We start from the raw sequence: 15,127 nt of genomic DNA on the forward strand, positions 1-15,127 counted from the left end.
GCCATGTGGGTCGGACCGGTTTCTAATAGGGTCAGGTCCATTGCCTTAATATTGTCCATTAGTTCGGAGGTGTAAGTGTCCTGCTGCAGTTCCATATGATAATTGAAATCTCCTAATAGAGGAAATTTGTACTTGCTATGACGTGGGGGGCCAGCATTTCTAGTAGATGGGTCGCGAAATGGGTTTTATTTTCTGGAGGTCTGTATATGAGTGCTCCTTTCCAGGATTCTCTGTCATTATATAAACCAATCACTTTCTAAAATCACAAACATTTACTTCCTTTAAAGCTATGCGTCTGTTGCAAAGAACTAAGTTCCACTAAATGCCAGGGGGTTGTCAGGGGAATTCACACTTCTCTACGTGTCAAGAGCTGGTTGTAAACACACATGCTTCTGTAAAATGTATATAGGGTCACGAAGACGCGTGCATCAGAAGGCTTTAAAATATAATGATGGCATATTTTACTGTAAAATTCATGCAGGATTACGAAAAAAATGCCTCAGCTTTGATGCACACACGCTTACGAAAAATTCATGCCAAGATCATAAAGGCAGGTTTTAAAATACTGTGATGACATATGCATCTGTAAAATGTATAGATGAGTCATGCCTACACATACATTTCTTTGATTCGTATAGGTTCTCAAGAAATATGCTTTAAAGTTATGTTATGGACATGAAGATGTTTGTTTTTTTAAGATCATGGGCAAGACATAAAACCATATGGTTACTTTAAATTTCAAAACCCATGTCAATACACCGGGTGTCTTAAAAGTTGTGGTAGGCTCATGACAACATTCGCGATTTTAAAAATCATTGTGACAACATGTGCTTCTCTAAATTTCACAGTAAGACCTCAAGGACTCAATAACATTTGTTTTACTAAAACTTATAAGTTGCTCATGAAGACACCAGCTTCTTAGATTGTTGTGGTAGCTTCACTTAAGAAGTGTTTCTCTACAGATCAGGTGCAGGTTATGAAGTCATAAGCTTCTCTCAATTAGTGGTAGGATCATTAGGACATATGCTTCTCAAAATTCATTGTAGGGTCATGTAAGTATATTTCTCTTAAAGTAATGTGACCATCATTAAGGCACGTGCTTCTGTGAGAATCATGACCAGGTCACGAAGGAAAGTTCTTTAAAGAAAAATAAAAATCGTAGAAGTAAGATGCATATAATTTCCAGAGGTAATGCTAGGGTTATGAAGATGCCGTTTATCTTAATTTTATGGACGGACTATAGACACACATGCCTCTCTTTGACTAATGGTGGATTCTTAATGCTGCTTAGTTATTTAAAAGTCATCAATAAACCTTGAACGCATGTCTTTCTCAATAATCAGATTTGCAGGATGGAGAACACACCATACTGTAAGGCAATGAGCATCCGTTCTCTTATAAAAGACATCATTAAGATGAGTGAAGCTCCTCAAAAAGTCCAGAAGACTTGTGCATTTTGGAAGTCATCAGCTTACAAAGACACGTGTCTCTAAAATCATAGGTAATAGGGACAGACACACAATTGTCAACCCCCATTGTAGGGCCATTATAAAGTGCTTTTCTAAATCGTCTGAGTTGTATTTGAAGAAATGTGCTTGTCAGCCATGAATTTAGTGTCAAGATGCCACACCCATTTTATACATGTTTTTCTAAAGTTGGTGGTGTCTCATGGAGACATGTGTTTACATATAGATCATAGACAAAAAAAAGGACTGGTTGGAATGTTTAAATTAATCTTAGCCACAGGTGATTACTCAAGGCTCCATTCCATTTTACTGTTTGCATTTTCCTACTACGCCTCTCTAATGGGCAAATCCAATTTGATCCGGTTCCAAAGCACACAGTCCATCCATGGTTAGTAGGTCAGATCTCTTCTAGACAGAAATATTAACAATCTCAGGCTGTTTTCAGCCTTGTTTGGCTCATCATGAGGTACTCTATTAGTCCTATCTTAAAGTGAGCAAGACACTATGGCTGGGTATGCCATCACAGTTAGAAAGTCTGACTTAGAACAATAAAATGGGGATGGGTAGAAAGCCAGAATTAGTCTCTGGAACTGTAGTTACTCAGCTGCATCATGTTTTGCCCACTGTGTCACTCCAGACACAGTTTAGTCAATAACAATCATACTTGGTCTGGCCATACTACTAGGGAAGGTCCCCTCTAGATGGGAACACAAGCACCCCCATGGTGGTTTCGATCTATCAAGATCATGGGTGGATCATGCATTCTTTATAAAGCTCATATGTATCTCACCATTGTATGCATTTCACTAAATTTGTGCTATGCTACAAAGAAACATGCTTCTGTCAGCAAGACAGGGGAAAATGGCAGCTCGCATCCACCAACTGAATGGTCCAATTTGGAAGACAAAAAGTATTCAGTTCCATCTTGAAGAGGTGGAGGGAAGGAGCTTGCTGTATCTAGTGTGGAGGGCCATGTAGACAAATGCTTATTATACTAGGAAGGGCATCAAGATCCTGACATTCAATAGAGAGGCTGGAGAACAACACTAGCAGCCTATTTGCAACAGACTCAAATACCCCACACCCTAGCTGTCATTTCAAACTCATGCCAAGCCACCCGGTTCCTCCATCAATCACCAGTAACTTGTTAATGTTTCCTTTAACCCACGAAGTTTAGCACAATCCCAAACAAGCACTAGTATCGTATTTATTGAAGAAGATTTATGCAGATAAATAAGTAGCTGACCAACTACTCATTAGGCCTGGGTGAAAATGTAATTACACTGGAGTAATATCTGTAATGTCAGTAATTTCGCGTTACTGTTGTGGTGCAAAATGACTGAAATTTACACAATTATACCCGCACTCGCCTAACTCTGACAAACTTGAGGGACAAATGCAAGAGCAAGGTATCAGAACACGGGTGGCTGTTGTCTGCTGCTGTTTGTGTTATGCTGCAGTTACCGCTGTTTTCTTATCCCAAAATGCATGCTGAGGGCTTATATAAACAGGAGGGTACATTGTGCGATAAGGAATTATTGCTAAATGCTGGGTTATGCTCTTCACATAATTCGGTGTAATCTCACATAATTTGTCTGTATTTTTGCATAATTACGCTCCAGCAAATTCCTCGAGTTATGCCCACAACTACTACTCGCCAATATCCAGCTCCCCTTCTTAGCCAGAGCTCTTTAGATTGTAGTAAACAACCAATTCTCAGGTCATCTGGAAAGGAACAATCCTCTTGCCTGACTTCTAGTCCTAGCTCAGGTTTCCATGAGTGACTGGGACTCCCATTATGAGAATCAGAGAAAATCTGCTAACTTGTTGTGATCCAGGGGACATATGGCTGTTTATTATTAACCTCTACACAGTATAACACATGGTAGGCCACATATGGTGGCTAAGATAAGGGGCCTTCCCATATTTTACCTCTCATTTGTGTTTGAAGCCCTTTCATGTAAATTTGGCCTGAAACATTTTATATCTGTGGAAATCACCTGTGATGACCCTCAATGATAAGTATTAGTATTAGTAAGTAAAGAATTTTTAGAGCGCATGAATGCTGCGGCATCTCGGCGCTAAATGTAACATGTAACGCGTGCTGTTTCAGGGGAAAGATAGTATTTCACTTTGAGGGAAATAGCCATGTCTTGATCATTTTCCTAAACTGCAGTCTATTAGGTTGTAACCTAGTAATGACCAGCAACTCGTTCCAGAGTTTAGCCTCCTGAGAGGATAGACTTCTTCTCCCCCATATGGCCCTTTGAGTTTTGAGGACCTGAACTAGTCCTGTGTTAGCATATCTGAGATCCCGCAGCGGGGAGTGCCATAGAAGGAGTTTCTGCATGTCCACGCTCCCCAGCCATACAGTGCTTTGTGTACCAGGCATAGAATCTTGAATTTTTGGGAACCTTAAGCAACACCCACGCTGCTGGGTTCTGTAGAGCCTGAAGTTTTACTAATTGCCGCTTGTGAATGCCCAGGAACAGCGCATTGCCATAGTTAATTTTCAAGAGAATTAATACAGCTAATAAATTTTTCCTAAGATCTTGGGGAATAAAAGGCAGACTTTTGTACAGAATCTTTAGTAAAAAGGAACATGAGGAAGTCAGGAGGTTGATCTGGGCTGCAAAGTTTAATTGGTCATCAAACATAACTCCCAAGTTCCTAGTCTTTACAGATGGATGGGGGCAACTACCTGCCTCTGTTGGCCACCATAATTGATTCCATAGCTATGGACCTTTTCCAAACTCTATGACGTCCGTTTTATCTGTGTTCAATTTAAGAAAACTCATATTCATCCATCCCATTATGTGCTTCAGGCAGTTATCAAAACTCTCAACCACAGTTTCTACACTCGAAGAGATAGATATTGTCGGCATAAGAAACCAACGAGAAACTATGCGCGTAGATGTTAAACAAGGTTGGTGAAAGTGCTGAACCTTGCGGTAATCCACATAGGAGGGAGAACCTCTCTGATTTAAAGTTGTCCCATCACACCATCTGCTCCCTCGAGGTAAGGAAAGAGGGGAGTATTGTTAGAGGCATCTCTTTAATTCCTATTGCCTTTAGCCGCTGCGTTACTACCGAATGGTTAACGGTATCAAATGCAGCTGATGGGTCAAGCAGGATAAGGACAGCTCTCCCCCCCCCCACCATCCAGCTGTTCAGTAGCCATAATCAAAGCACATTCTGTTCTGAAGCCATGTTGGGTGGAATCTAGGAGGTCATTGGAATCTAGAGTCCAGGTAGCAGGTTAATTCTTTATTGACCGACTTTTCTAAAATGTTTGGCCGCGAGCAGGAGGCAGGATATAGGATGGTAAATTTTTATTTTGTTGGGTTCTAGAGAGGGTTTCTTCAAAATGGGCCTAATACAGGCTTTCTTCCAGGACGGGGGAAAATCCCTGACATGATCACATTGTTTAGGAGTGGAGCAAAATGGGTGCTCATATTGTCTGAGGCCAGGTGAAATGTTGAGGGGGAGCAATGGTCTGTCGGGGAACCTGACTTAGTAGATACCAGCAGGTTGTTTACTTTTTTTTACTTTAGTACCAACCTTCTTAACTGTCTACATGGTACCCCCAGACACATCCTTGACTGCTTCAATCCCCAAATTAATAGCAAAGTTTGTTACAATTCAAGTGATTGGCAGTAAGGCATGGACTGTCTCCCAAGTGGCCAAAGCTGGATCAACTATAACTGCGTTTGTCTTAATTATTCAAAAACTTAAATGCTGCTGTTTGTTTGGAGCGCCGCTGCCATATTGCTATTTGACTGCCCTCTTACAAATGGGTCTGCCACTGCCCATGGTTAAAATATTACTAGATTAACATTGTCACAAAAAAATTCACCATCTACTCATCCCCCAAGGAACCCATTCTTATCTGCTTCTTGAGTAATCCTTCACCCCCATTCTTGCTATAGAGATATTCACAGTTAACAAATGGAAATGGCTATTTCGAGATCTTCCTGCGAATACTACAACAGCAATTCAAAAAGAGCAAAATTAGGAGGCTCGCTTCAACCTGAAGTAAACTTCAATGGTAAACGTTCCCCCATCCTGGTTGGCTCCTGGTCAAACAAAGAAATTTAAGATCTTCGGCCCTCGTTACTATGCCCATCATTGACAGGCAACACTGTACTTCACCAACTGGCTGAATCCTTACAAGCCAACCACTGTGAAAGATTACATCTGCTTGGTCATATGTTTATACTATTCAGTCAAATGCAGAAGTATACTTCAGCTGTACATGGTGCTAACTGTTTGTCATTCCAATTAAAATACAGAACCATTAAAAGCATTGAATAATCAAAATAATAATATTTAAAGTGAGAGTCCGGATAATCACATATGTCCCTATTTACTAAGGATACATTTTTCTCATGGAATGTCTCTCATACCAGCTAAATGACCACTATGCTTTGTTTCATCTAGCGCAAGTACATTAAAAGCAGGAGAACAGTAACATAAACACTGGCAAACTTTTCACCTCTTTTTGGACTATAAAAAAACCAGAACTGACAGCTTCCCATTAGGGTATGTTGTACTTTGGTTTCAAAAGCAACAATGAAAACTGCACAGCTAATTTATGTTACTGGTTTTAATACCCCTCATCAATTTTTTGCCATTGTGGTTGTCCCATTTGTATTTCTTTTAATATCTTAAGTTATGTTTCTATTCACCTTCTCTTTCATTATTTCTTACCATTTTGATTTGATTTACATAAAACACTGGTTGTTACCAGCAAAGGTTTTGACCATCAAGTTAACTTTTTTGAGTGATGGAGGCTTTTAATGATTGTACATTTGAAATGAAATGATTAGAAGGTATCACCTGATACAGTTGATACAAACTTCTTTATGTGATTCCTTAGTAATGTGCAGTGACCAGAGTAGCATTTCACACTATGTACAATAGTTGGGTCGAGCCTCCTTGGTCTATTAAGGGGAAATGTATCAACCGTCCTTATTTTGCTTTATTGTTTTCCAATCCAACCCAGCCCTTGATGTCAGGTTCTCAAAATGGACACAGAATACATTGAGAGAAAAACAAACATTTTGGTATCAGATACATTCATAGTAAAACACCCTTCTTTTGGAACTTGATCTCTTTATCATTTTGCGTCAATGAAAACTTTCTCAGATTCAAGGATTCTCTGAAGATGTACTTGGTCTGATAGGGTTTTAGTTTGTACCACCGCTGGTAATCCTGGCTCTAGTGACCTATTGCATTTACCGCTAAGAATCTATCAGCTGATAATTTTACAACCACATGTCACTGTAACACCCTCCTCACCATGTACGCATGCATGTGGTATTGTATAGCATCACCGTAGCTGGAAGACGGTGGAGCACTGTTCATGGACAAAGGCAGTGAGTGGTTCACTCAGTTGGGGATTAAAAGGGTCCCTGGATTCTTAGAGTGGAAGTGGACTTTTACCGCGCATTGATGTAATGTTGTATTCAGTTGCTTCCTAAATTGGGACAGGATTGGGATGGTACTGATAGATTGATGGAGTAGGAATGTTGCCTTGTTTTTTTCTTCTTTTTTGTGCTTCTTCTTCTCCAGTTTGATGGTATTCAGACTATGTTTGTGCCAGGAGCCACGGGAGATGATGAGCTTGTCATCTAGTGCAGCATGAAGCCTTAACTTTGTTTCTCCATAGTTGAAGTTCAGTACACCAACAATTTCCCAAAATTTGACATTTCTAAAAGTACAAAGCGGTAACATAACTGTCAACCAAAGGCACTTTATGTCTTGTAGTGTAAACAATGTAAATCGCTATCTATTTCTTTATCCCATGTTTGGGTTCATGATGGCTCTTTGTGTAGAAACCGTACAATAACGGAATTCAAACATGTGAATATGGAGTTGAATCACAAAGGCATTTTTAGTATGTAAAGTAGTGACAATGTAGTACTATTTCACATACTCATAAATGCCTTTGTGAATAGTCCTCTATATGATTAAATTCAAGCTAAATAAGAATCACTTCGACATTATGGCACAAGATACTCTAAAGATGAAATGTACACTGAAACCTTTAATCAAGTAAACACATTAAGCAACACTGTACAAAAGTAAAAAATGTAAAGCAGTTAATGTAAAACTAAATAAAATGCTAAAATGATTGTACAACATCAAATTTGAAATTCAGAGTGACTTGAAACTTTGCCGGGCTCTACTTAATTGGATAGTGAGACTTTATCTCAGTTTAAACCTAACTGCATAGTTTTAAAAGTAGTTTCAACATAGAACTGATTAATGCCTGTGTCATTGTAGCACCCAACGTTTGCATGTACGTGGAGGATGATGACCATTTGGAGATAGAGAAACCTCAAAGTGGAGATGGTCTTTGGGCAACTTTCCTAGTTCTCTTCATTTTCAGCCTCTTTTACAGCTCTACAGTGACTTTCCTCAAGGTGAGTCTGGGAGAGAAGAAGGATTATTAATCATTAAGGCATGCAAAATAGGGTGAATCCTTTATTGTGAACATTTGCACAACATACCTAAGTTTTGTTTGGATTTCGTGAGGGAGGCATATATGCAATACAAACCATATATTTAATATGCATAACACCACAATAACCAACTACCTCTCCAATCACTCTTTGACGCTATGCTTGCATTTAACCTGGTACATCACTGAGTTGCCCTTTCAGCTAGATTCACTCTGTACAAATACCACATACATACATATATACAAAACTCATATACACAAAAAACATAGTTTGTCTATGTGCATATTTGATTGATAAACTAATGGTAAGTATTATAATTTTATAATAATCTAAACAGATGCAAATGGTGAAAATGATTATGTAGTGAGAATGGGACTGTAAATCAGAGGAAATATACCTTCACATTAAAAAATAGCTGGAGGTTTTTTTTCTGAAATAATAAACGTAGATTAAGAATAAAAGAAGATTGGTAGAAAGTAATAAAATAATCCTAAAATACAAAAATGAAGATTGTAAGTAAATTGTATTAAATCTTAGGGGCGGATTATCAAGACTGGGAATTAAAATTATTGCCGCTTTATTGGCAGGAAACTGCTGCTCAAGTGGCGATAATGGGCTTGATAATATGCCCTAGTGAATTCCCATGTCTAACCTGGGCTTCTAAGGGAATTCTCTAGGGCATATTATCAAGCCCATTATCACCACTTTAGCGGCAGCTTCCTGTCGATAAAGCGTCGATAATTTTATCTCCCAGTCTTGATAATATGGCCCACAGTTTCTGGGTAACAGGTAGGCCACTGATCGTTAAATGAACTTGGAATCTTAAATGAAAATGTAATATAAAAACCTTTCAGTTGTGAATCTACATTTGGTTGCTAATTAATCATTGTCCATTAGTCGTTAAAGCTGGTGTAAAATGTGGAGACAAAACAAATTAAATTATTTGGAGGAAATATATAAATTTGATTTTTTAAATTAAGTTTCGCTCATAGTCAATTCATTTCTGGGAGAATATACTTTCACAGTACTCCATTACATTAACAATCTCTCGAATGAATAGATGTTTAATGTTTTTCAGGTAGAACCAGATCATAAGGCAGGGCTTATTATAGAAAGAAGATGAGAAAAAAGCAATGTTTTTAATTTTGACTAAAAAAATGCTGTACATATCACTATCTAAATCCCAACCCATTATTTCCACAGGTGAAATGAAGGTTCTACGCAAGTCATTGCTCTTGCTTCTCATTGCCAGGGACTGGAAACCAAATTAGCAACCTCCAGCTGCCACGGTTTTAGATATCCACCTCCTTTGTCTTCTTGACAAACCTGAAGAAGTAGCCACCCTTTCACTTCAGCAAACAAAATCCAAGACAGAATGTGGTCATTGATTTTGGCCACACATGAAATTTGAAAGCCATGTGTGAAGCCTCCATCACATATTTTCACCTAGAAAAGAAGGAGTCAAGGCAGTCATCACCTGAAGTATAAGCATAACAACCCTGGAATTATAGCATTTAAACGTATCACAGAAGAGAAAAGATCTGTTTAGTCTTAGTCTAAAAAGGCTACACAATATCTTGTTCCACTACTCACAAACTGTGATGCTTGATCCTTGATTACCTGTGAACTTTGACCTTTGCAAATCAACTGCCAATATTCGACCCTTGAACATGAACAGAAAATGCCAGACTTATCACCTCACACAGTAAACGGACCACCCCAAATGTTAAACTTGACCTTTGAACCGCTCATGAACATTGGCTTTTGAAAGTCCTCAAGAAAACATCTATATCTGACCTGCACTTGAAAATGAAGAAATCCTTTTGCTTTCATCTCACTCTGAAGTTGTTATCTTAGTGTGCTAGCCCAAATAAAACACCTTAAGTATTACATTTTTAAGGTTTCTTCTTTTAAACTCAAAGTTTATAGAACAATGGATGGACCGCGTCCGAAACAATAATATGTGAATGTTTCTTCAAAAGCCAGAGTACCAACATGAAGAGAAAAACTTAAGCTGTTCAAATTTGAAACCAATTGCTAGGGCATCCCTTGCAAAGGTGATCACAACTACCAACCTCCCTTCCCCTCTCCCCCACCGGGGTGACTGTATCCCTGATCTTCTCACAAAAATACAAGCTCAAGCTTAACCTCTGCTTTGCTCAAAATCATAAATGTCTCTCTGAAGCATGGTATTGTTCTATTTCAAAGCAGGTTTTGTAGGACCCCTTTTAAAATAAAGTCAGGCCATGACCTTGAGGCCAATACCTGCTGACCGATCACCAATCCCCTGTTCCTGATAAAATACTGTAACACTGTGCAGCAATCAAACTGCAGAAACTAAAAACAACCTTCTTGGAGACTTCAAAAAAGGTGTCAGACCCGGACTGAGGTGAGTCATGCCTCCTAATCCAAAGTTACCTATCTGTGGCATTTGACTATATCAACCATAACAATTTTGTTGCCACCCTAAACTCGGCTTAGAGGACCTGGTACTAAAATAGGTCACTTCTTATCTCTCAAACAGAAAATAGAAATCAGCACGGATAATCACTATTCTTTTACCACACATGATGGTGTTCCTCAGGGACGCATCCTTGCTCCAATGCTGTTTACTTTGGATTTCCTGGGTGAACTCCTTACTAACTTGGGCATTCATTTCTACCAACACACTGATTGCACTCAGCTGTATGGCAGAGTGAACTCGCTCTCCAGGATATATAAAATGCTTGGACCTAATCAATGATAATGTCTCATGACACAATTGTATGACCTCATTTAAAGGGGCATATGTCTTGACTGTCCTATTTAGAGGGTATACATATCTATGCAATTTGAAAAGGCATACCCACATCATGGTTGGCACCAGTCAAAGCAATCTTCTATGCAGATCTACCACTAGTGGCAAAAACAGGCTGCAAACAACTATTTCACCAGTGCTCAATGACCTAAAATGCTTCTCCCTATAACTCAGATGTTAAATAAGATTTGGTGTATAACTAAGAAAGGAATGTACCTAAACATGCTCCCTTACCTCAAAGTTCCAGATCTTTGGAAGCACTGGAAAAAAACGCTAGGAGCAACATCTCTCTACACCTAGAGTCACCCAAGACTCTTAAGTAAGTGTTTTCTGAAACAGTACAGAGGAACTCACTGCTACTATCCATCTGGAATGCTTCTTATCTGAACATTTTTTTAAAAGGTGCTCAAAACCTTCCTAGAAAAAGAATAAACACCATTTAACCAGTACGAAGGCCCACAAATGACCCAGGCTAAGTTCAAACCTTTCTGAATCGCCACCAACTGCATGTGTTCATCATATGGTTCTCATTCCAGAAAGTGCAACATGTGTTTTCAAATCTCAGCATGCATGATGGCACTGGTGCTTTGTCTTCAACATATTCATCCATTATTATGCTTAATCATAGTCACCCTATGTGATGGCTCTCCCTATATTTTTCTCACCATGTTGTTTTAGATGTTCGTTGTGATCCCTCGCCTTTTCATCCAGTTTGCGTGCTAATGTAAATTTTCTCCCCTGGCTCCTTCCTGAATTGTATGCACTATCTGTGTAATTCAATCTGCTGTACAGCACTCCAACACCCCTGACGCCTGGTCTGGACTATACAAAACTCTGTAAATAAATACATTCTCAGATTATGCATAGATTTACCATATCAAAATTCAGGGATTATTTTCTTGATGAGTAAAAACCCCAAACTGTTCATGTTGAATCCTCCACTGGGCAGACATGATTAATTAACACTGACTGCATATTTGTTAACAGACTAAGCACTGTTGATGACCAAGTATAAGATCTCGTGGTTAAAGGTTTCCGCTGACCCCATGATAGAGATAAAAAATAAATATCCTGTCATCTGCATGGATCCCTCCAGATCCCTCTGCTATCAAGAACCTGACAAATTGTAATGCCCAATGCTCTAACCGTCTAATGATCAATAATATTTCTGCTGTTCAATATCTAAATGCCTTGGTTGGTACAAGCTCTTGGAGGCTGGTGTGTATTTGGTACAAGATTACAGTTTTGTGTCTTGTGCATTGACATGATTGAGTAAATTCTCCTACTGAAGGCGCTCTGCCAGTTCCTTGCCTATACTTGATCTCATAGAGCTTCTAAGTGGCCCACACTCACCATGCACCCATCCAATACCAGGACCAGGAGATCTGTGACATCGCCTCTGGAGGCATATTTTCCCCTATGTTTCCTGCCTCCTGACTCAGTTCCTGCATCCCTTGCTGAGTCAGTCAGTGTAGTAAAGATAGTGTACATGACCTTCTATCAATGTGCTTTAATCTGCATATCAAAACGTTGCCTCCAGTCAAAGTCAGATAATGTATCATTGTGCTTTGCTTCTTGATCTTCATTACAGAGAAAGACAGAGCTTGTGTTCTCTTCATGTTTGCAGAGTATGCTGGCAATCATATTCCATTGCCTATCCCATCCCATCACATCCCATCCCATCCCTTCCCTTCCCTTCACTCTCTCCCTCCCTCCCCTCCTCTCCTCTCCTCTCCCTTCCCTTTTCCCTTCCCTTCACTTTCCTTTTCCCTTCTCTTCCCTTTCCTTCCATTCCCTTCCCCTTCCCTTCCCTTTCCTTCTCTGGAACCGGTTTTTCTCATTATTAGTTTATATTTGCTACAACATTGAATATTCAATGAGGGTATCTTATTCTCTTTACTATCTCTGCCGACCCCATGTAATATCTCATATGTCCTTACCCTGTTAGATTTGAACAGCGAAGACCATTACATGTATTGTAGGAAAATGGTTTCAAAGCATATATTGGTCATTTTAAAGTATCTCACTAAAAACACAGTAAAATGTGCTTCATCGGTACTCTTTGTCCCTTACATATTGAGTCATGGGTGGAGGCAGGGGAAGCATCTGTCCAGTATTATAAAATTAAGATCACCACCTTGAAGTAGACATCTCATGGTAAACTAATGTAGACTGGTTGTTTTGTTAAGTATTGTTATGATCACAAAGTTTAACAGTTCCCTTTAGTGGATGAATATCCCAGAAAGATTCAGGTTGCCTTGACCGGCTAGAGGCCTGAGGGTTTACTACCATAGTGAGTGAGTTCAGTATCTCTGTCGCAGGAGATCATATTGAGGCAGTAAGGACCAGCAAGAGGGACTGGGCTCTCATAGTGCACCTGCAGATGATCCTCTTACCATGCATCAGCTACACAAAATAAACTCAGCAATGTAATAACAAACATAATTCAATGAGAATGTCCACGTCTGGCATTCAAACCAGGTCTGCATCAGATTCAAATTATCTCCAAAGACAGATGAGCAGAGGGATTGGCCCGACTGGAGAAGGAAAAGCAGTGGGGGGCAGGGAAAGCAGTGGGGGACAGTGAAAGCAGTGGGGATTGTTTCTGGGGGAAGTAATGGGGTAACGTTCATGAGAGCAGCAGGAGCTACAGGACGGAACCCGTCAGGTGCGCATGCACGGCGTAGCCTGGCAGGAAAAGGGAGAGCAGCAGGGACTGCAGGGAGGAACCTGCTGAACGTGCATGAGAAGAACAGCCTGGCAGGAGATGAGCCAGGAGTTGGGGTCTGCAGAGAGAGAGCGTAGCGGGGACTAAAGTAAAGAACCTGTTGGATTCCGCTGTGGGCTGCTGACAACGCCGATGTTTAGCACTGTGAGCCAGTGCCCAACACCATCTAAGGCACTGTATGCAATGGCTGAAAGGGGTTATTCAAAAGCCTCTATGAGTGTGCGGAAGTATAGAGATGTATTAATGTATGTATGTATGTGTGTATGTATGTATGTATGAAAGCATGTATGTATTTATGTATGTTTAGGTTTATGGTCTGATGACATGATGGTCTTTCAAGAAAGATAAAGTGTTCTGGAGGCAAAACCTAAAAAGCAATGCATAAAGCAAAGATTTGTTTCAATATTAAAGCTCTAAAGTACTTTGAAATCCAGTACTGGTTAGTTGTTCTTCTAATGCTGACAGCTGTTGATATTATGGGTAGCAACACCAAACAAAATGCAGCTGCTTGCTCCAATGCATCTCCTAGCTCCAATGCATCTCTGTGGTAAGGATGCTCCTAATTAGCTGAGCCCTAATAGCTGTAGAAAATAAAACGACAAATATGAACATTGCCGGCGCCATCTTGTTTAGCGAAAGCCTCTGCGAGCGCGTAAGCGGCAACCATTTTAGGCATTGCGGCCATTTCATGCTCTGCTTGTCATCTGTGAGTAACCCCAACCTCGCTTTTGTCCCCCGCGCTCTGACTAAGCCTGAACACATGTACCAGGGTCGTAAAACCTTGTCAACATGACAATGCCCCGGAGTCACTTCCCGCACCCAACCCGCTCATCCTTTCATCCTCCATGCACGAGCAAGCCCCATTTGATAACCTCCTTCCCTGCACCTGGCCACTCAATCTGGTCCCAGGCACTAACCGACCCCTGTGAACATAGTTTATTACCCACATACGACAGAACTTGCTTCACCAAAAAAGGGGCCGGAATTTAATCAGTGACACGACCCCTTAGATCTGACCGATCCCACATGTTTTAGATCCTGTCGGAATGTCCAGCTGCGAGAAAGCGACCATCTGTTGGATCTGGGTGGAGGGACGATTGCTGCTGAGTTTGTGTGGGAACTAGCTTGAGGCGGGGATTCCAAGGATATTTGACTATGCAATAAACTGATGCCAGGAATGTTTGACCATGTAAGAAACTGACGAAAAAGCATATAAAAAGCCATGCCACAGAGATGCAGTTAGAGCACCTCCTGACGATAGCCCCGGTGTCTGATGTGATGTGTTCTCCTCTGGAGAAATAAACCGGTTCTTCGCCATCCAGTTTCCAGCGCCTGCCTCGTTATTTTGATCGCTAATCTTAGGGTGAATTAGAGGTGGTTTGCACCAAGCGGCATCGAAAGTCTTGGGATTCTCGCTGCTTTTCATCAATTGGCGCACCAACGTCAGGCCCATCAGCGACACGTGGGTCCGGTGAGAGAGGTCCTAACGACGGGGTGAACATCTAAACGATCGGGAAGTGCACCTGCCTGAAAAAGACCCTCGTCTGGCGGCCAATCAACTGAACTTCACCGGTTCGGAACGGACCTCTCTCAAGTGACCTGTGGTCCTGACTGGGACCGTACAGAAACGCCGCATTTTTGGAGTGAGAGGACAAACGGGCGCTGGAAG

General features: G+C 40.6%; 1 protein-coding gene across 1 annotated transcript in view; it reads left to right on the top strand.

The window, feature by feature from the left end:
• The first annotated feature begins 5,420 nt into the window (after positions 1-5,420).
• The window catches only part of LOC144752753 (uncharacterized), a 29,059-nt gene continuing 19,352 nt past the window's right edge, over positions 5,421-15,127 (top strand). Inside the window, exon 1 of the mRNA XM_078640608.1 lies at positions 5,421-5,514. Coding sequence (XP_078496734.1) covers positions 5,421-5,514 — 94 coding nt within the window. The remainder of the gene's footprint in view (positions 5,515-15,127) is intronic.

This window comes from Lissotriton helveticus, chromosome 5_1 (assembly GCF_964261635.1).
Source record: "Lissotriton helveticus chromosome 5_1, aLisHel1.1, whole genome shotgun sequence".
Taxonomy (NCBI): Eukaryota; Metazoa; Chordata; class Amphibia; order Caudata; family Salamandridae; genus Lissotriton; species Lissotriton helveticus.